Source organism: Passer montanus, unplaced genomic scaffold, assembly GCF_014805655.1.
Source record: "Passer montanus isolate IOZ18808 unplaced genomic scaffold, ASM1480565v1 scaffold154, whole genome shotgun sequence".
Lineage (NCBI taxonomy): Eukaryota > Metazoa > Chordata > Aves > Passeriformes > Passeridae > Passer > Passer montanus.
This window is the reverse complement of record NW_024362494.1, coordinates 86,893-107,689: the sequence shown is the minus strand read 5'-3', so window position 1 is coordinate 107,689 and position 20,797 is coordinate 86,893. Positions and strand designations below refer to the sequence as shown.

The following is a 20,797-nucleotide window of genomic DNA, read 5'->3' as shown; positions in this document are numbered from 1 at the left end:
CCGCTCCGGGGCCGCCGCACCCCGCCCGCGGCCCCTCAGCACCCGCGGCCCCTCAGCATCCCCCGGCCCCGGTCCCGGTGCCTCAGCATCGCCTCGTCCCTCAGCATCCCGCGGTCCCTCAGCATCCCGCGGCCCCTCAGCATCCCCCGGCCCCCTCAGCATCCCCCGGTCCTTCAGCATCCCCCGATCCCGGTCCTTCAGCATCCCGCGGCCCCTCCGCCCTCGGGGCCGGGCCGTGCGCGGCGAATTCGGCCCCGCTGTGGCCGCGCGGGGACGGGAGCGCCGCTCCGGGGCCTCCAAACGCCACGGCCCCTCAGCATCGCCCAGCCCCGCTCCCTCTGCGTCGCTCGGCCCCGCTCCCTCACAATCCCCGGTGCCTCAGCATCCCCCGGGCCCTCAGCATCGCCCGGCCCCGGCCCGGTGCCTCAGCATCCCCGGTCCCTCAGCATCCTCGCCCCTCCGCCCCCGCGGTGCCGCTCCCTTCGCGGCCGCTGGGCCGGTGCCAGCGCTGGGCGCGGGCCGGGGCCGGTGCCGGCGGTGGCCGGGGCAGGTGCAGCCGGGCCGATGACGTGATGTCTGTGCCGGGCCGCGCCGCGCCCCGGCCTTTGTTCGCGCTCCCCGGGGCGGCTGCGGCACCGGCACCGGCGGCACAAGGCGGGGCCTGCCCGGGCCGCCGGGGATGCTCGGGGGCGGGCAGGGGCAAGCGGCCCGGGCCGAGCCGGGAGCCGGTACCGGCAGCGCCGCGGGGGCGGTGCAGGAGCTGCAAACCCCGCTGAGCCCCGTGCGGGCCCAGCCCGGCGGCGTCGGGCCGAGAACCAATGGGTTTGGGATGGTTTTGGGGCAGAGAACCACTGGGGCTTGGGATGGTTTTGAGACCCAGAACCGCTGGAGTGTGGGATGGTTTTGGGGCCCAGAACTGTTGGGGTTTGGGATGGTTTTAGGGCCCAGAACTGCTGGGTTTGGGATGGTTTTGGGGCTCAGAACCGATGGGGTTTAGGATGTTTTTGGGGCCCAGAACCACTGGAGTTTGGGATGGTTTTGGGGCCCAGAACCACTGGAGTTTGGGATGGTTTTGGGGCCCAAAACCGATGGGGTTTAGGATGTTTTTGGGGCCCAGAACCACTGGAGTTTGGGATGGTTTTGGGGCCCAGAACCACTGGGTTTGGGATGGTTTTGGGGCCCAAAACCGATGGGGTTTAGGATGTTTTTGGGGCCCAGAACCACTGGAGTTTAGGATGGTTTTGGGACCAAGAACTGCTGGGTTTGGGATGGTTTCAGTGCCCAGAACCACTGGAGTTTGGGATGTTTTTGGGGCTCAGAACCGATGGGGTTTAGGATGGTTTTGGAGCCCAGAACCAGTGGGGTTTAGGATGGTTTTAGGGCCCAGAACCACTGGAGTTTGGGATGGTTTTGGGGCCCAGAACCACTGGGTTTGGGATGGTTTTGGGGCCCAAAACCGATGGGGTTTAGGATGTTTTTGGGGCCCAGAACCACTGGAGTTTGGGATGGTTTTGGGGCTCAGAACCGATGGGGTTTAGGATGGTTTTGGAGCCCAGAACCAGTGGGGTTTAGGATGGTTTTAGGGCCCAGAACCACTGGAGTTTGGGATGGTTTTGGGGCCCAGAACCGCTGGGTTTGGGATGGTTTTAGGGCCCAGAACCACTGGAGTTTGGGATGGTTTTGGGGCCCAAAACCGATGGGGTTTAGGATGGTTTTGGGGCCCAGAACCAATGGGTTTGGGATGGTTTTGGGGCCCAAAACCGATGGGGTTTAGGATGTTTTTGGGGCCCAGAACCACTGGAGTTTGGGATGGTTTTGGGGCCCAGAACCACTGGGTTTGGGATGGTTTTGGGGCCCAAAACCGATGGGGTTTAGGATGTTTTTGGGGCCCAGAACCACTGGAGTTTGGGATGGTTTTGGGGCCCAGAACCACTGGGTTTGGGATGGTTTTGGGGCCCAAAACCGATGGGGTTTAGGATGTTTTTGGGGCCCAGAACCACTGGAGTTTGGGATGGTTTTGGGGCCCAGAACCACTGGGTTTGGGATGGTTTTGGGGCCCAAAACCGATGGGGTTTAGGATGTTTTTGGGGCCCAGAACCACTGGAGTTTGGGATGGTTTTGGGGCCCAGAACCACTGGAGTTTGGGATGGTTTTGGGGCCCAAAACCGATGGGTTTGGGATGTTTTTGGGGTCCAGAGCAGCTGGAGTTTGGAGTGTTTTTGGGGCTGAGAACCGCTGGGTTTGGGATGATTTTGCGGCCCAAGAACCAATGGGTTTGGGATGGTTTTGGGGCCCAGAACCGATGGGGTTTAGGATGTTTTTGGGGCCCAGAACCACTGGAGTTTAGGATGGTTTTGGGACCAAGAACTGCTGGGTTTGGGATGGTTTCAGTGCCCAGAACCGCTGGGTTTGGGATGTTTTTTGGGCCCAGAACCATTAGGGTTTGGTTTCATCCAGGACAAGGGGAATTGTGAATAACTGAGGCACAAACAGGCGCTGGATGAGATAATGTTCAGAGTCGAGATAATATTCAGAGTTGCAATAATTTTTAGATTTATGATAATTCAGTGAGGGAAAATATTTATTTGGTGCTTTCTGCTGTGGCTGTTGGGTGCTGCTTCTGTAATTGTCCCATCAGAGGTGCAAGAAATGAAGGTACAAGAGTTGATCCTGTGAGGACACAATAGAAATAAAACAGACACCAAGAATGAGAATAAGAATAAGAATAAGAATAAGAATAAGAATAAGAATAAGAATAAGAATAAGAATGGGGTTTCAGCATTTTTCTTACACATTACCAAATTATTTTAAGCTGAGTTCTCTCCAAATGAGTTGTTTAAGATAATTTTCTTCATATCAAAGAGGGAACATTAAATAACAAACTGAAGTTGGGTTTTTGGGGCAGTGTTTTGTCAATATTATGAATTTTTCTCTCTGGATTTAACTCAATCCCAGGCTCTGCAGTGAGACCTGGGACAGGTTTCTGTGTGGAATCAGCCAGAGATTCCAGCTGCAGGTCAGAAGGGTTTCTGTCTAGCTAAAAGTGGTTTTTTTCCACTTTTGGGAGCAGGCAAAATAATTTTCTCTGATTCTGTCGGGTGCTCAGTTTACAGCCTGTTAGCCTCAGTAAATGGTGATGTGGGAAGAACTGAGAAAATCCAAATTCATGGTGCTCTCTGTAGCTTCAAGGATGAGATTAGAAATTATTTCCTCCTGATTGTGGTACAGAATGAAGAGGAAAATGAGACAAGTTTACATTTTTTTAACCAGCTGTCTCATTTGAGTGCTGCCACGATTGTCATGCCAGGGGTTTTTGGTAAAGGAGTGGTTTGGACAAATTGTGAAAAAAATAAACATAGGGTTGGAGGGCTTTTTGTTTGTTTGTTTGTTTGTCTGCTGGCTTCTGAAAAATAAAAGAAAATGGCTTTAAAACCAGGAATACAAAAATCATTTACATGAAACTTAAACCTTCCTAAAACCTCCCACCAAGAAACTGAAGAGAGAAAAAAATCCCCTCCTTTTCCTCCCCTTCCAGACTGAACAACCCCAGTTCTTCTTGCATCTCCCTCTGCTGCACGTGCTCTCCGTCCAGCCCAGGCTTGGAGAGCTCTCAGAATTGCTGCAGGATGTCAGAGCAGTGCCCTGGGGAGCTCAGCACCCTGGGCTCATTCTGTGCCTTGGCCAAACTTCTCCAAAGTCATCCATCAGCAAATCAAAATGAACATTTTTAGGAGTTTTCTTAATTCTTTTTTTTTTTTTTTTAAATTCTGCCTTGCCATTACTGATTAACACAGTTGGCATAAAATCTAGGAAATATCAGATAATCCCTAAATCCAAGGCCAGGATTTCTGTCTGTTGGTTTGGAGACTGGATTTCCATGGGAGATTTCAGGTTTCAGCCACAAAGGCCAGGGCAAAACAACCATTTCAGGGCAAAGGGATATTTTAAAAATTATTAATGAAAGCTATCTCAAATCCAGCATTACGGCCATATTTATTACTCCCTCCCTGTTGTGGAAACAGAATTGTGTAACATTCCTGAACAGGGCATTAAAAAAATAAAAGGAAATGCTTCCTGCAGATCAAGAGGCAGCGTTCCTATGGAGATGCTGGTGATGCAGGAGCTGGGTTTGGCAAGAGAAGGCAATCAACAGTTTGAGCTCCTTAGCTCAGGGAACAGGTCAGGCATGCCTCAGGAGTGTGAGAAATAAAATTAGAGATGGAAGTGATGTCTGGGGAAGCTGTGAGAGGCAGATCCCAGAGTTAAAGTGTGACAGGAGTGTGTGGGTCTGCAGCCAGGTGTGCTGTGTCTGCCCTGGTGGTGGCAGGACAGAGATCCTTACTCAGCTCAGGGAACAGGTCAGGCATGCCTTAGGAGTGTGAGAAATAAATTTAGATTTGGAAGTGATGTGTGATGTCTGGGGAAGCTGTGACAGGCAGATCCCAGAATTAAAACTGTGACAGGAGTGTGTGGATCTGCACGGCTGCTCCTCACTGCCTTCCCACAGATGTGTCCCCCGTGGTGGCAGGACAGAGATCCTTACTCAGCTCAGGGAACAGGTCAGGCATGCCTTAGGAGTGTGAGAAATAAATTTTGGGAAGCTGTGATAGGCAGATCCCAGAATTAAAACATGATAGGAGTGTATAGATCTGCAGCCAGGTGTGCTGCTCCTCACTGCCTTCCCACAGATGTGTCCCCCGTGGTGGCAGGACAGAGATCCTTACTTAGCTCATGGAAAACAGGTCAGACATGCCTTAGGACTGTGAGAAATAAATTTAGAGATGGAAGTGATGTCTGGGGAAGCTGTGCTGGCAGATCCTGGAATTAAAAGTACAAGAGGAATGTGTAGATCTGCACAGCTCCTCCTCACTGCCTTGTCTTCCCACAGATGTGTCCCTTGTGGTGGCAGGACAGAGATCCTTAGCTCATGGAACAGGTCAGGCATGCCTCAGGAGTGTGAGAAATAAATTTAAATTTAGAAGTGATGTCTGGGGAAGCTGTGACAGGCAGATCCCAGAATTAAAACTGTGACAGGAGTGTGTGGATCTGCAGCCAGGTGTGCTGCTCCTCACTGCCTTCCCACAGATGTGTCCCCCGTGGTGGCAGGACAGAGATCCTTACTTAGCTCATGGAAAACAGGTCAGACATGCCTCAGGAGTGTGAGAAATAAATGTTGGGAAGCTGTGATGGGCAGATCCCAGAATTAGAAGCACAACAGGGATGTGTAGATCTGCAAGGCTGCTCCTCACTGCCTCCTCTTCCCACAGATGTGTCCCCCGTGGTGGCAGGACTCATTGGAGCCACTGTGCTGGTGGTTTCTGTCTCAGTCACAGTCTTTGTGTGGACATGCTGTCACCAGCAAGCAGAAAAGAAGCACAAAACCCCCCCCTACAAATTCATTCACATGCTGAAAGGCATCAGCATCTACCCGGAGACCTTGAGCAACAAGAAGAAAATCAACCGGATCCGGAGAGACAAGAGCGGCACGGCCAAGGAGGGGGCCAGCGGGGGCAACCTGCTGCTGGATGCTGCTGAGGCTGGCTTGGTGGGCCCCAACAAAGCTCCAGATGGACCCCCCCAGGTCGACCAGCTCCCCATCAAAGTCGATTACGGAGATGAACTCAGCCCAGATCAAAGCCTCACTCCGGGAGGGAGTAAAACCTCCTCTCCCTCTTCCCCTGGTGACGACGTCACGCTGGGAGACCTGACCTTCTCAGTGGACTACAACTTCCCCAAAAAGGCCCTGGTGGTCACCATCCAGGAGGCCCACGGGCTGCCGGTGATGGATGAGCACACCCAGAGCTCCGACCCCTACATCAAGATGACAATTCTGCCCGACAAGCGGCACCGCGTCAAGACCCGCGTGCTGCGCAAGACCCTGGAGCCCGTGTTCGACGAGACCTTCACCTTCTATGGCATCCCCTACAGCCAGCTGCAGGACCTGGTGCTGCACTTCCTGGTGCTCAGCTTCGACCGCTTCTCCCGCGATGACGTGATCGGGGAGGTGATGGTGCCCCTTGCCGGGGTGGACCCCAGCACTGGCAAGGTGCAGATCACCAGGGAGATCCTCAAAAGGAACATCCAGGTGAGTGTGGTCACCCTGCTTCCACGCTGGGTCACACAAAGGTCTGTTGACCCCAGAGATTTTCATCTGGGAGCCTCAGATCAGGAATGATGCAGATCCTCTGCCATGAATCCTGGTTTTCACACAAATGCATATTTTTGGTGTGATATGGCTGTGTTTGACCCCAGAGCTTTTTGATCTGGGAGCCTCAGATCAGGAATGATGCAGATCCTCTGCCATGAATCCTGGTTTTTCCACAAATGCGTATTTTTGGTGTGATATGGCTGTGTTTGATCCCAGAGATCCTGATCGGGAAGCCTCAGATCAGGAATGATGAGGCAGATCCTCTGCCATCTGGTTTGTCCCTAAATTCATTTTTTGGTGTGATATATCCACCTTGCAGGGGTGGATCCGGGCACTGGCAAGGTCCATCTCACCAGGGAGATCCTCAAAAGGAACACACAAGTAAATCTCTTCCATGTTAGGTCCCTCTTTACACTGTGCTTGACCCCAGAGCTTTTTGATCTGGGAGCCTCAGATCAGGAATGATGAGGCAGATCCTCTGCCATCTGTTTTTTCCCCAAATTCATATTTTTGGTGATATATTCACCTTGCAGGGGTGGATCTGAGCACTGGGAAGGTCCATCTCACCAGGGAGATCCTCAAAAGGATCTCTTCCATGTTGGGTGACTCTTTGCCCTGTGTTTGACCCCAGAGCTTTTGATCTGGGACCCTCCATGGTTTTACAAGCAGGCATAATGCAGATTGTCAGGCATAAATTCTGGGTTTTTTCCCCAAATTCATGTTTTGGTATGATACATCCACCTTGCCGGGGTGGATCCCAGCACTGGCAAGGTGCAGATCACCAGGGAGATCCTCAAAAGGATCTCTTCCATGTTGGGTGACTCTTTGCCCTGTGTTTGACCCCAGAGCTTTTTGATCTGGGAGCCTCAGATCAGGAATGATGCAGATCCTCAGCCATATATTCTCTTTTTCCCCCAAATTCATATTTTTGGTGATATATCCACCTTTCAGGGGTGGATTTAAGAACTGGCAAGGTCCATCTCACCAGGGGGATCCTCAAAAGGATCTCTTCCATGTTGGGTGACTCTTTGCCCCGTTTTTGACCCCAGAAATTTTGATCTCAGTGAGATCTCAGGGAGCCTCAGTGCTTTTACAAGAAGGAATAATGCAAATCCTCAGCCATAAATTCTGTTTTTCCCACAAATGCATATTTTTGGTGATATATCTACCTTTTAGGTGTGGATCCAATTACTGGGAAGGTCCAGCTGACCAAAGAGATCCTCAAAAGGAACATAGAAGTCATTTCCATGTTGTGTCACTCTTTGGCCTGTTTTGGACCCCAGAGCTTTTGATCCAGGAGCCTCCGTGGTTTAACAATCAGGAATAATGCAGATCCTCAGCCACAAATTCTGTTTTTAAATTCTGCTTTTTCCCCAAATTGATATTTTTGGTGTGATATGGTTGTTTTGGACCCCAGAGCTTTTGATCCAGGAGCCTCCATGTTTTACAAGCAGGAATAATGCAGATCCTCAGCCATGAAACCACAAACAAATCAGTGGAATTTGAGTTCCTAAACCCCTCAGATCCCCCAAGGCAGCATTGGCAAGACTGGCAGGGGACTCCTGAAGAGCCTGAGGAGCTCTTTGTGAAGATCCACAAAAAAAATCAGTGGAATTTGAGCTCCTAAACCCCTCAGATCCCCCAAGGCAGCCCTGGTGAGACTGCTGGGACACTCCTGAAGAGAGTCTCAGCTGCTGAAGATCCACAAAAAATCTGCAGTTTGAGCTCCTAAACCCCTCAGAGCCCCAAAGGCAGCCTTGGCCTCTCCTCTCTCAGAAGTCCCACCAAGTTTTCCCCTCCTAGAAATGCAGATTTCCAGGCTTGGGGATGCTGCAGCTGTGGGATGAGCACGTGGTGCTTCCCCTTCTGAGACCCCTGGGGCTCATTTTCCAACTTTTTGAGCATTTAACACAAGGAGAGCACACTTGGGGACCTGCCTGTGTGCAGGAGCAGCCTGTGCTCAGGAGCTGTGTGTGTTTCTCTGCAGAAGTGCATCAGCAGAGGGGAGCTGCAGGTGTCCCTGTCCTACCAGCCCGTGGCACAGAGGATGACCGTGGTGGTGCTGAAGGCCAGGCATTTGCCAAAGATGGACATCACTGGCCTCTCAGGTAGAAGCTATTTTCTCCACCTTTGAAAAACATCAATCCCCCAAATTCACCTTTCCTTTGTCTTAGCTGGAGATTTTGGCTGTGTATATATTTTTCCTCAAATTCTTCTTAAGGGTTTTGGGTTGCTCTGAGTGCTCCATCAGTCAGCTGTGATGGAGCTCCTGAACCCCTCAGATCCCCCAAGGCAGCCTTGGTGAGACCTTCAGGGCACTCCTGAAGAGCCACAGAAAAAAGATTCACAAAAAAATCAGTGGAATTTGAGCTCCTAAACCCCTTGGAGCCCTTTAGTAACAGATCCCCAAAGGCAGCCTTGTGAGACCTTCAGGGCACTCCTGAAGAGCCTGAAAGATCCACAAAAAAAAAGATCCACAAAAATATCAGTGGAATTTGAGCTCCTAAGCCCCTCTGATCCCCTCAGCCTTGGTGAGACCTTCAGAGCACTCCTGAAGAGCCTGAAAGATCCACAAAAAAAAAGATCCACAAAAATATCAGTGGAATTTGAGCTCCTAAACCCCTCACAACCCTTTAATAACAGATCCCCAAAGGCAGACTTAGTGAGACTTTCAGGACATTCCTGAAGAGAGACTCAGCTGCTGAAGGTCCACAAAAAATCAGTGGAATTTGAGCTCCTGAAGAGCCTGAGGGGCTCAGATGGTGAAGATCCACAAAAAAATCAGTGGGATTGGAGTGGAATGGTTGTGCAGAGCAGCCCAATTCTTTCTGCTGGGAGCTCTTCGTGCAGGCAGCAGCTCTGTGCTGGATCCACAACACCCTGGATCCATGGGGTGAGGCCAGTGGTGTGAGGAGAACAGCCCAGCTGTGCCCAGCTGTGCCCAGGTGTGCCCAGGTGGCACAGGACCAGGGCAGTGCCCGTCCCCTGAGCTGGGCACTGCTGAGGAGCCTCAAATCCTGGGCTCAGTTTTGGGTTCCTCATGACAAGAAAGACCTGGAGGGGCTGGAATGTGTCCAGAAGGGCTGGAGAATTCCTGAGGGAGCTGGGAAGGAGCTGGAGAATTCCTGAGAGAGATGGAAAGGGCTGGAGAATTTCTGAGGGAGCTGGGAAGGAGCTGGAGAATTCCTGAGGGAGCTGGGAAGGAGCTGGAGAATTCCTGAGGGAGATGGAAAGGGCTGGAGAATTTCTGAGGGAGATGGAAAAGTAACTGGAGAATTCCTGAGGGAGCTGGAAAGGGCTGGAGAATTTCTGAGGGAGATGGAAAAGTAACTGGAGAACTCCTGAGGGAGCTGGCAAGGGCTGGAGAATTTCTGAGGGAGATGGAAAAGTAACTGGAGAACTCCTGAGGGAGCTGGCAAGGGCTGGAGAATTTCTGAGGGAGATGGAAAAGTAACTGGAGAACTCCTGAGGGAGCTGGCAAGGGCTGGAGAATTTCTGAGGGAGATGGAAAAGTAACTGGAGAACTCCTGAGGGAGCTGGCAAGGGCTGGAGAATTTCTGAGGGAGATGGAAAAGTAACTGGAGAACTCCTGAGGGAGCTGGAAAGGGCTGGAGAATTCCTGAAGGAGATGGAAATGGGCTGGAGAATTCCTGAGAGAGCTGGGAAGGGGCTGGAGAATTCCTGAGGGGGCTGGGAAAGGAGAAAAGGAGGCTCAGGAGGGACCTTGTGGCTCTGTACAACCCCTGACAGAAGGAGACAGCCCATGGGGGTCAGGTTCTGCTCCCAAAACCTCTGGTTTTGGGTGTTTTCCTCCTTGTTGTGCTGTTTGAAGAGAGGAGAGCAGCTGTTCTGCCTTTGCTGTCTCACTGATTTTCCCACTCCGGAATCCCCTTAGCAAATTCTCTTCAGGATTGTGGGGAAATGATTGGGATCAAATGGTGATTCTGTAACTGAGAGCAAACCCAGTCCTGGTTTGCAGGGACTCAGAGGGAATGCACACTAGGCTGAGTTATTGTAGGCCCTACATTTTACTCTTTAAGGACATAAAAAAGGAAAAGCTGTGTTTGTAGTCTCCAACCACAGGATAAAACTTGCAGTGATGTTCTACCTGCAGATTCTTGTGACTAACACTGTTTATTTATATGATCTTTGTATTATGCACATTTTACAGCCCATTTCAGCTGGGAAAAAAAAATAGGTGAAAAAGAGGCAGTGCCAGCTGGGCAAGGGCCTGCAAAACTTGTGTGGAATGAAGAAAAAAAAAATCCCCCAGTGCCTGGTGCCTTGGTTGTAATCCTCACCAGAGTCTGCATAAAGAGCAGCTGGGGGAAAAGAGAGGCTTTGTTTTAAACTTTATTCTTTGCCAGTACCTTCTGCTGGCAGCAAAGATTGCAAATGAATTAAAATGCTTTGTTGGGCTGCTGAGCAAGGGTGGGTGCTCAGGGTGGGGTTTGGGGTGGCCTCACTGGGGCCTCGCAGTGCTGCAGGGAGCCAGCAGGGACTGGGGCTGTGTGTGGCACAGGGAATGGCTGCACCCGGGGGGGTTTGGGGCAGCAATTCCTCCCTGGCAGGGTGTGAGGCCCTGGCACAGGTGCCCAGAGCAGCTGGGGCTGCCCTGAGCTCCCCAATCTTTGGATTAAATGCATAAAAACCAGATTTCCCAGAGCAGCTGGGGCTGCCCCTGCATCCCTGGAGGTGTCCAAGGCCAGGCTGGAGCCACCTGGGACAGTGGAAGGGGATGGAATGGGATGGGCAGGGATGGAAGGGGATTTTTAGTTCCCCCCAGCCCAAACCTGTACCTGGGGTGGAGAAAGGTGTGGAATGGGATGGGCAGGAGTAGCAGGAGTGGAATGGGACTTTAAGTCCCTCCCAGCCCAAACCAGAGCCCAGACCTCTACGTGGGTGGAGAAAGGTGTGGAATGGGATTTTGAAGTTCCTCCCAGCCCAGATCTCTGCCTGAGTTAAAGGAAGGTGTGTCCAAGGCCTGGTTGGAGCCACCTGGAGCAGAGGAAGGTGTGAAATGGGATGGGCAGGAATGGAAGGGGATTTTGAGGTTCCTCCCAGCCCAAATCTGTACCTGAGGTAGAGAAAGTTGTGAAATGGGATTTTCAGTCCCCCCCAGCCCAGCCCAGACCCCAAACCTGTACCTGGGGTAGAGGAAGGTGTGTCCAATGCCTGGTTGGAGCCAGCTGGGGTAGAAGAAGATTTAGAATAGGATGGGCAGGAGTAGCAGGAGTAGAATGGGGTTTTGAAGTTTCTCCCAGCCCAAAGCAGAGCCCAGACCTCTGCCTGGGGTAGAGGAAGGTGTGGAATGGGACGGGCAGGAGTAGCAGGAGTGAAATGGGATTTTGAGGTTCCTCCCAGCCCAAATCTGTACCTGAGGTAGAGAAAGGTGTGAAATGGGATTTTTAAGTCCCTCCCAGCCCAAACCAGTGCCCAAACCTCTACCTGGGGTAGAGGAATGTGTGAAATGGGATTTTGAAGTTTCTCCCAGCCCAAAGCAGAGCCCAGACCTCTACCTGGAGTAGAGGAAGGTGTGAAATTAGATGAGCAGGAGTGAAATGGGATTTTGAAGTTCCTCTCAGCCCAAACCTGTACGTGGGATAGAGGAAGGTGTGAAATGGGATTGTGGGTTCCCCCCAGCCCACAGCAGTGCCTCCCAGTGCCCCCCAGTTTCTCCCACTTCCTTCCATTTTCTCCCAGTACCTCCCAGTTTCTCCCAGTGCCCCCCAGTATCTCCCAGTGCCTCCCAGTTCCTCCCAGTTTCTCCCAGTGCCTCCCAGTTCATCCCAGTCCCTCCCAGTTCCTCCCAGTGCTTCCCAGTGCCCCCCAGTTTCTCCCAGTTCCTTCCATTTTCTCCCACTGAGCTCCCCAATCTTTGGATTAAATGCATAAAAACCAGATTTCCCAGAGCAGCTGGGGCTGCCCCTGCATCCCTGGAGGTGTCCAAGGCCAGGCTGGAGCCACCTGGGACAGTGGAAGGGGATGGAATGGGATGGGCAGGGATGGAAGGGGATTTTTAGTTCCCCCCAGCCCAAACCTGTACCTGGGGTGGAGAAAGGTGTGGAATGGGATGGGCAGGAGTAGCAGGAGTGGAATGGGATTTTAAGTCCCTCCCAGCCCAAACCAGAGCCCAGACCTCTACGTGGGTGGAGAAAGGTGTGGAATGGGATTTTGAAGTTCCTCCCAGCCCAGATCTCTGCCTGAGTTAAAGGAAGGTGTGTCCAAGGCCTGGTTGGAGCCACCTGGAGCAGAGGAAGGTGTGAAATGGGATGGGCAGGAATGGAAGGGGATTTTGAGGTTCCTCCCAGCCCAAATCTGTACCTGAGGTAGAGAAAGTTGTGAAATGGGATTTTCAGTCCCCCCCAGCCCAGCCCAGACCCCAAACCTGTACCTGGGGTAGAGGAAGGTGTGTCCAATGCCTGGTTGGAGCCAGCTGGGGTAGAAGAAGATTTAGAATAGGATGGGCAGCAGTAGCAGGAATAGAATGGGATTTTGAAGTTTCTCCCAGGCCAAAGCAGAGCCCAGACCTCTGCCTGGGGTAGAGGAAGGTGTGGAATGGGACGGGCAGGAGTAGCAGGAGTGAAATGGGATTTTGAGGTTCCTCCCAGCCCAAATCTGTACCTGAGGTAGAGAAAGGTGTGAAATGGGATTTTTAAGTCCCTCCCAGCCCAAACCAGTGCCCAAACCTCTACCTGGGGTAGAGGAATGTGTGAAATGGGATTTTGAAGTTTCTCCCAGCCCAAAGCAGAGCCCAGACCTCTACCTGGAGTAGAGGAAGGTGTGAAATTAGATGAGCAGGAGTGAAATGGGATTTTGAAGTTCCTCTCAGCCCAAACCTGTACGTGGGATAGAGGAAGGTGTGAAATGGGATTGTGGGTTCCCCCCAGCCCACAGCAGTGCCTCCCAGTGCCCCCCAGTTTCTCCCACTTCCTTCCATTTTCTCCCAGTACCTCCCAGTTCCTCCCAGTTTCTCCCAGTGCCCCCCAGTATCTCCCAGTGCCTCCCAGTACCTCCCAGTTTCTCCCAGTACCCCCCAGTTCCTCCTAGTTCCTCTCAGTGCCTCCCAGTTCATCCCAGTGCCCCCCAGTTCCTCCCAGTCCCTCCCAGTTCCTCCCAGTGCTTCCCAGTGCCCCCCAGTTTCTCCCAGTTCCTTCCATTTTCTCCCAGTGCCCCCCATTCCCCCCGTGCCCCCGGGCCGTGTCAGTGGCCGTGTCTCCCCGCAGACCCCTACGTGAAGGTGAACATCTACTACGGCCGCAAGCGCATCGCCAAGAAGAAGACGCACGTGAAGAAGTGCACGCTGAACCCCGTGTTCAACGAGGCCTTCAGCTACGACATCCCGGCCGAGCTGCTGCCCGAGCTCAGCGTGGAGTTCCTGGTCATCAACCTGGAGCGCAGCACCAAGAACGAGCCCGTGGGCCGCCTGGTGCTGGGCCGCCACAGCGCCAGCGCCGCGGGCAGCGAGCACTGGCAGCTCGTGTGCCGCAGCCCCGGCCGCGCCCTGGCCAAGTGGCACGGCCTGAGCGAGTGCTGAGCCGCGCCTGGCCCGGGCCAGCCCGGCCCGGCGGGCACGGGCACCGGGAGCCTGCGGCAGGAGGCTCACGGGGTGTGGGGAATCCTTCAAACGCCGTCTGAGGTGCTGTGGGGTTCGCAGGGCTCTAAAACTCCACAACGCAAAAATTAATGAGTTATTAGAAATAATTAAAGATGTTGTCTTTAGGTGGTGTGGGGTTCGCAGGGCTCTAAAACTCCACAACGCAAAAATTAATGAGTTATTAGAAATAATTAAAGATGTTGTCTTTAGGTGGTGTGGGGTTCGCAGGGCTCTAAAACTCCACAACACAAAAATTAATAAGAGATAATTTTAAAATGTTGTCTTTAGGTGATGTGGTTTTTGCAGGGCACGAAAATTCTACAACAAAAAAATTAATTAATTATTAGAAATAATTAAAAAATGTCGTCTTTAGGTGGTGTGGGGTTTGCAGGGCTCTAAAACTCCACAACACAAAAATTAATAAGAGGTAATTTTAAAATGTCGTCTTTAGGTAATGTGGTTTTTGCAAAGCACTAAAATCCTACCACAACAAAAAAATTAATAAGAAATAATTTTAAAAAGTCGTCTTTAGGTGATGTGGTTTTTGCAGGGCACTAAGAGTCTACAACAAAATTTTAAAAATTATAGGAAAATTTTTTTTTAAAAAAGCCGTCTTTAGCTGATGTGGTTTTTGCAGGGCACTAAGATTATACAACAAAAAATATTAATAAGTTACGGGAAATAATTAGAAAATGTCGTCTTTAGGTGATGTGGTTTTTGCAGGGCTCTAAAATTCCACAACAAAATAATTAAGAGATAATTTTAAAATGTCGTCTTTAGGTGATGTGGTTTTTGCAGGGCTCTAAAACTCCACAACACAAAAATTAATGAGTTATTAGAAATAATTTAAAAATGCTGTCTTTAGGTGGTGTGGGGTTTGCAGGGCTCTAAAACTCCACAACACAAAAATTAATAAGAGATAATTTTAAAATGTCGTCTTTAGGTGATGTGGTTTTTGCAGGGCTCTAAAATTCCACAACAAAATAATTAAGAGATAATTTTAAAATGTCGTCTTTAGGTGATGTGGTTCTTGCAGGGCACTGAGAGCCTACAAGACAAAATTAATGAGTTATTAGAAATCATTTAACATGTCGTCTTTAGCTGATGTGGTTTTTGCAAAGCACTAAAATCCTACAACAACAAAAAAATTAATAAGAAATAATTTTAAAAAGTCGTCTTTAGGTGATGTGGTTTTTGCAAAGCACTAAAATCCTACAACAACAAAAAAATTAATAAGAAATAATTTTAAAAAGTCGTCTTTAGGTGATGTGGTTTTTGCAGGGCACTAAGAGTCTACAACACAAAAATTAATTAATTATTAGAAATAATTTAAAAAGTTGTCTTTAGCTGATGTGGTTTTTGCAGGGCACTAAGAGTCTACAACACAAAAATTAATAAGAGGTAATTTTAAAATGTCGTCTTTAGGTAATGTGGTTTTTGCAAAGCACTAAAATCCTACCACAACAAAAAAATTAATAAGAAATAATTTTAAAAAGTCGCCTTTAGGTGATGTGGCTTTTGCAGGGCACTAAGAGTCTACAACACAAAAATTAATAAGAGGTAATTTTAAAATGTCGTCTTTAGGTGGTGTGGGGTTTGCAGGGCACTGAAAGTCTACAACAAAAAGAATTAGTAAATTACAGGAAATAATTTTAAAAAGTCGCCTTTAGGTGATGTGGCTTTTGCAGGGCACTAAGATTCTACAACAGAATTTAAAAATTATAAGAAAAATCATTTTTAAAACGTTGTCTTTAGTTGATGTGGTTTTTGCAGGGCACTAAAATTCTAAAACAAAAAAATTAGTAATAAATGATACAAAAGGAATAATTTTTAAAAAAAGGTTGTCTTTAATTGATTTAGTGGTTTTTGAAATTCTACAAAAAAAAAGAATAAGTGATAAGAAAGAAATAAAAACAAAATTTGTTCTCTTTAGTTGATGTGAGTTTTGCAGGGCACTGAAATTCTACAACAAAAAAAAATTAATAAATTGTAAGAAATCATTTAAAAAGTTGTCTTTAGGTGATGTGGGGTTTGCAGGGCACTGAAAGTCTACAACGAAAAGAATTAGTAAATTACAGGAAATGATTTTTAAAAGTCGCCTTTAGTTGGTGTGGTTTTTGCAGGGCACTAAGATTCTACAACAGAATTTAAAAATTATAAGAAAAATCATTTTTAAAAAGTTGTCTTTAGGTGATGTGGCTTTTGCAGGGCACTAAGATTCTACAACAGAATTTAAAAATTATAAGAAAAATCATTTTTAAAACGTTGTCTTTAGTTGATGTGGTTTTTGCAGGGCACTAAAATTCTACAACAGAATTTAAAAATTATAAGAAAAATCATTTTTAAAACGTTGTCTTTAGTTGATGTGGTTTTTGCAGGGCACTAAAATTCTACAACAGAATTTAAAAATTATAAGAAAAATCATTTTTAAAACGTTGTCTTTAGTTGATGTGGTTTTTGCAGGGCACTAAAATTCTAAAACAAAAAAATTAGTAATAAATGATACAAAAGGAATAATTTTTAAAAAAAGGTTGTCTTTAATTGATTTAGTGGTTTTTGAAATTCTACAAAAAAAAAGAATAAGTGATAAGAAAGAAATAAAAACAAAATTTGTTCTCTTTAGTTGATGTGAGTTTTGCAGGGCACTGAAATTCTACAACAAAAAAAAATTAATAAATTGTAAGAAATCATTTAAAAAGTTGTCTTTAGGTGATGTGGGGTTTGCAGGGCACTGAAAGTCTACAACAAAAAGAATTAGTAAATTACAGGAAATAATTTTAAAAAGTCGCCTTTAGGTGATGTGGCTTTTGCAGGGCACTAAGATTCTACAACAGAATTTAAAAATTATAAGAAAAATCATTTTTAAAAAGTTGTCTTTAGGTGATGTGGCTTTTGCAGGGCACTAAGAGTCTACAACAACAACGAGATGGGAACAAAGAACAAGAAGTAAATAGCACAGCTGCACATACCTGTACTCACGCTATTGCATGCCTACTCCAGAGCCGGAGGAGTGTAAGTGACTGCCGGTGTCGCGCTGCAGATTCCATGGATGAGGAATTCTGTCCCTTGGGAGCTGTGTGTGTTTGTGCCGAGCTGTCCCTGCCGGTCCCGGCTGCAGATTCCATGGATAAGCGAACTCTGTCCGAATTCTGTCCCTTGGGAGCTGTGTGTGTTTGTGCCGATTCCATGGATGAGGGAATTCTGTCCCCTGGGAGCTGTGTGTGTTTGTGCTGATTCCATGGATGAGGAATTCTCTCCCTTGGGAGCTGTGTGTGTTCGTGCCGAGCTGTCCCTGCCGGTGCCGATTCCATGGATGAGGAATTCTCTCCCTTGGGAGCTGTGTTTGTGCCGAGCTGTCCCTGCCGCTCCCGGCTGCAGATTCCATGGATGAGTGAATTCTCTGTCCCTTGGGAGCCGTGTTCGTGCCGAGCTGTCCCTGCCGGTGCAGATTCCATGGATGAGGAATTCCGTCCCTTGGGAGCTGTGTTCGTGCCGAGCTGTCCCTGCCGCTCCCGGCTGCAGATTCCATGGATGAGTGGATTCTGTCCCTTGGGAGCCGTGTTTTCCATGGATGAGTGAATTCTCTGTCCCTTGGGAGCCGTGTTCGTGCCGAGCTGTCCCTGCCGGTGCAGATTCCATGGATGAGGAATTCCGTCCCTTGGGAGCTGTGTTCGTGCCGAGCTGTCCCTGCCGGCTCCGTGTCCGGCGTTGCCTGCCCGTCGTTCCTGCACGTCTGTCCCGTGCCGCCCTGGGAGTCCCAGCCGCGTTTCCGTGCCCAGCCGCCTCGGGGTCTGCACTGGCACGAAGGGAGGATCCAGGGAAGGTGGCACTGGCCTGCAGGCACCGAAATCCTCGCCGTGGGGCCACAAATGCAGGCTTGCTCCCGAAGCCAAACCCCAACACACTGATCCCGGTGCTTTCGCCACCGGGGGCCACACAGCCCGTGGGAGCTGCGGAAATCCTGCTCAGTTTCCTTTCATTTAATTTAATTTAATTTAATTGACTCCTCTCTCTGCATGGAGGGCTCAGAAAACCCCAAACACTGATGTGACTGCTAAGGAAACTTTTAAACATTACACAGCAAATTCTGATCATTCCTGAAAATTAATTCCTGATAATTAATTCCTGATAATTTACGCTAATTTCTGACAATTAATTCCTGATCATTTTCTGATTATTCCTGAAAATTAATTCCTGATAATTTACGCTAATTTCTGACAATTAATTCCTGATAATTTCTGATAATTCCTGATCATTTTCTGATGATTTCAGATAATTAATTCCTGATAATTTATGATAATTTCTGACAATTAATTCCTGATAATTTATGATCATTCCTGATCATTTTCTGATGATTTCTGATAATTAATTCCTGATAATTTATGAAAATTTCTGACAATTAATTCCTAATAATTTATTATCATTCCTGGTAATTTTCTGATAATTCCTGATAATTAATTCCTGATAATTTCTGATCATTCCTGATCATTTTCTGATAATTCCTGATAATTAATTCCTGATAATTCCTGATAATTTATGACAATTAATTCCTGATAATTTCTGATCATTCCTGATAATTCCTGATAATTAATTCCTGATAATTCCTGATAATTTATGCTAATTTCTCACAATTAATTCCTGATAATTTCTGATCATTCCTGATCATTTTCTGATGATTCCTGATAATTTCTGTTTAATGGCAGCACAAAGCTGAGCTAGGCAAAGGTCCTGGAGGCAGAGCTTGTCCGTGCCGTGGTGACAAACTGCCCTTCATCCATGCTGGAGTCAGTTTGACCAGAAATGATCCTGGAGTCACCCAAAGCACAGGACAGCTCCCAAAACAGGCACTGAAAACGTGCCAGAGCTGGAGTTTGGGGCAGTCTGAAATGCTGCCCGTGCTCACAGCCAGCCAGGGCACGGGTAAGGGGGCAGCAGGTCGTTCATGGTAACCAGTGCTGGTGAATTGAGGAGGATAATTATAATTAAAACTGTTCTGGGCTCTCCAGTGCAGATGGAGAAGCAGAACTGGGGTTGCAGAGAGGCTCCTCAACAGCCCCAGGAAAATCTTTGGTTGCTCCCAGGCTGCTCTGAGCCCTCTGGGATGCAAACAGGAATGCAAATAACAGAATAAATCTTTTAAAAATTAAGATCATTTAACTACTTAAAGGACTGGACTGCTGAGTTTTAGATCCCTGTTGTTAAAATGATCCTTTTCAGCTTTTCTGCCCTGAAATGGGAATAACTGAGCCAGGCTCTCCTGGTCCCCAGGGCACTTTCCCACTGCCCCCACTTTGGCATCTCCTTTCTTTTTGGAAAGCTGATTTTTCTCCCCCACAAAATGAGTGATTCTCCCTCCCAGGCTGGGGCTCCATTTCCCAGCAGAACCAAACGTGGATTTCCCCTCCCCCATCCCCATGGTGAGGATTTCTGCCTGAGGTTGTAGAGGATTTTATCAGTGAGGTTGTGGTGAATTTTATCCGTGTCTTAAACTCTTTCTGGCTCAGACTCTGTGGCTCAGAGAATGAGTTTCCCCCCTTTGGAAATTGCTGTAAATCTCTTTCAATCCTGATTTTTTTGCACTAAGCAATTGTGTTGCTGCAATTCAAGCAACTTTTCCTCAGCACGTGCTTTCCACCACCACTCCAAAGATCTGACCAGGACCAACAGCAGCAACAAAATCCCCTTCTCCCCTTGGTGTGAAAAGCATGGTTAAGCCTAGATGATCTTAAGATTCCTTTAGTCGCAAAGGAAAGATGAATTTCTTGTCAAGGAAACATGCTCAGGGTAAATAGATTTAGGTTATTGGGCAGGTAGGAGTAGCTCCAACACTCTTCTGGAATAATAGGAAACTGAAAATGTGCAGATATATATTTTTTAAAACATAAAATAGACAGTAAGTGACAGCAGACTCACTGTAAAATCTCCCAGGTGTGGTTATTCTTTACCTTGTGTCTTCTATTGTAAAATGAACTTGGACAGTTACAACTTTGTGTGGAAAAAAATAATAATAAAAAAAGAATAAAAGGCAAAAAAACCTAACTCAACCTGTGTGAAACTGCATAATGCTATAAGCTAACCTACATTCTGTAATGCTACCTTGTATGTTGAATTTGTTAATGCACATTGAGCGTGCAAATAAAAATTAAATCACTTTAATTTTGCTGCCTGTGCCGTGTGTGACCGTGGGCAACAACCAGCCCTGAACACCCCGAGGGTTTGCTTCCATAAATATGCATTTCTGCTGGAAAAGTGCATTTAATTCACACACAGAATAAACCTCAGTGGGACAAAGAAGTGCCACAGAATCCTGGCACATTAAATATTGAATTAAAGCAGGTCTGGAAGAGAGGAGGGTTTGGGGTCACCATCCTGAAGGAGCCAAGCAAGAGGATGGAGAGAGATTATTTATAAAAACCTGCAGTGCCAGACCCAGGGAACGGCTTCCAGCTGGCAGAGAGGAGGTTTGGGGTGGATTTGGGGCAGGAATTCCTCCCTGGAGGGTGGGCAGGTGCCAGAGCAGCTGGGGCTGCCCTGGATCCCTGGCAGTGCCCAGGGCCAGCCTGGACCGGGTTTGGAACAGCCTGGGACAGGGGAAGGTGGCACTGGGTGGGATTTAAGGTCCATTTCAACCTAAACCATTCCATAATTCTGTGGATTTGAGGTCCATTTCAACCTAAACCATTCCATAATTCTGTGGATTTGAGGTCCATTTCAACCTAAACCATTCCATAATTCTGTGCTAATTCTTTTTACTTAAGCCTTACTTTACTTTTTACTTAAGCCCTTCCCACCCAAGCCAGCCTGGGATTTTTGGGCAGACATTCAAAGCTGCTGCCCAGTCAAACACAGAGTTTATTTAACGCTGGTATTTCCCCTTCATTTCCACATCTCACCGCGGCTGATCGGGATGCTCCGTCCCTTTCAGTGATTTATAAACACTTCTAATGAGTTTATCAGGGAAATAATCAGGGTTGTTGAGCCGTTGGCTGAAACGATTCAATCACTGATTATCTGCTGCTTCTTGTGCAGAATGTGAAAGGGAAACTGAAAGG

The 20,797-nt window shown here is 48.2% G+C and overlaps 1 protein-coding gene across 4 annotated transcripts in view; it reads left to right on the top strand.

Annotated features, from left to right (window-relative positions):
* SYT11 (synaptotagmin 11) overlaps positions 1–16,830 on the top strand; it is a 17,103-nt gene extending 273 nt beyond the window's left edge. The window contains exons 2-6 of one of the 4 annotated variants that reach the window (XM_039702253.1): positions 5,268–6,085; positions 8,136–8,259; positions 13,375–14,525; positions 15,851–15,935; positions 16,541–16,830. In XM_039702253.1, coding sequence (XP_039558187.1) covers positions 5,268–6,085; positions 8,136–8,259; positions 13,375–13,685 — 1,253 coding nt within the window. In that variant the 3' untranslated portion in view covers positions 13,686–14,525; positions 15,851–15,935; positions 16,541–16,830. Of the gene's footprint in view, positions 1–5,267; positions 6,086–8,135; positions 8,260–13,374; positions 14,526–14,739; positions 15,138–15,850 lie in introns of those variants that run through there. The other 3 variants (XM_039702250.1, XM_039702254.1, XM_039702252.1) reach the window with 3 other exon arrangements.
* The last annotated feature ends 3,967 nt before the right edge of the window (positions 16,831–20,797 follow it).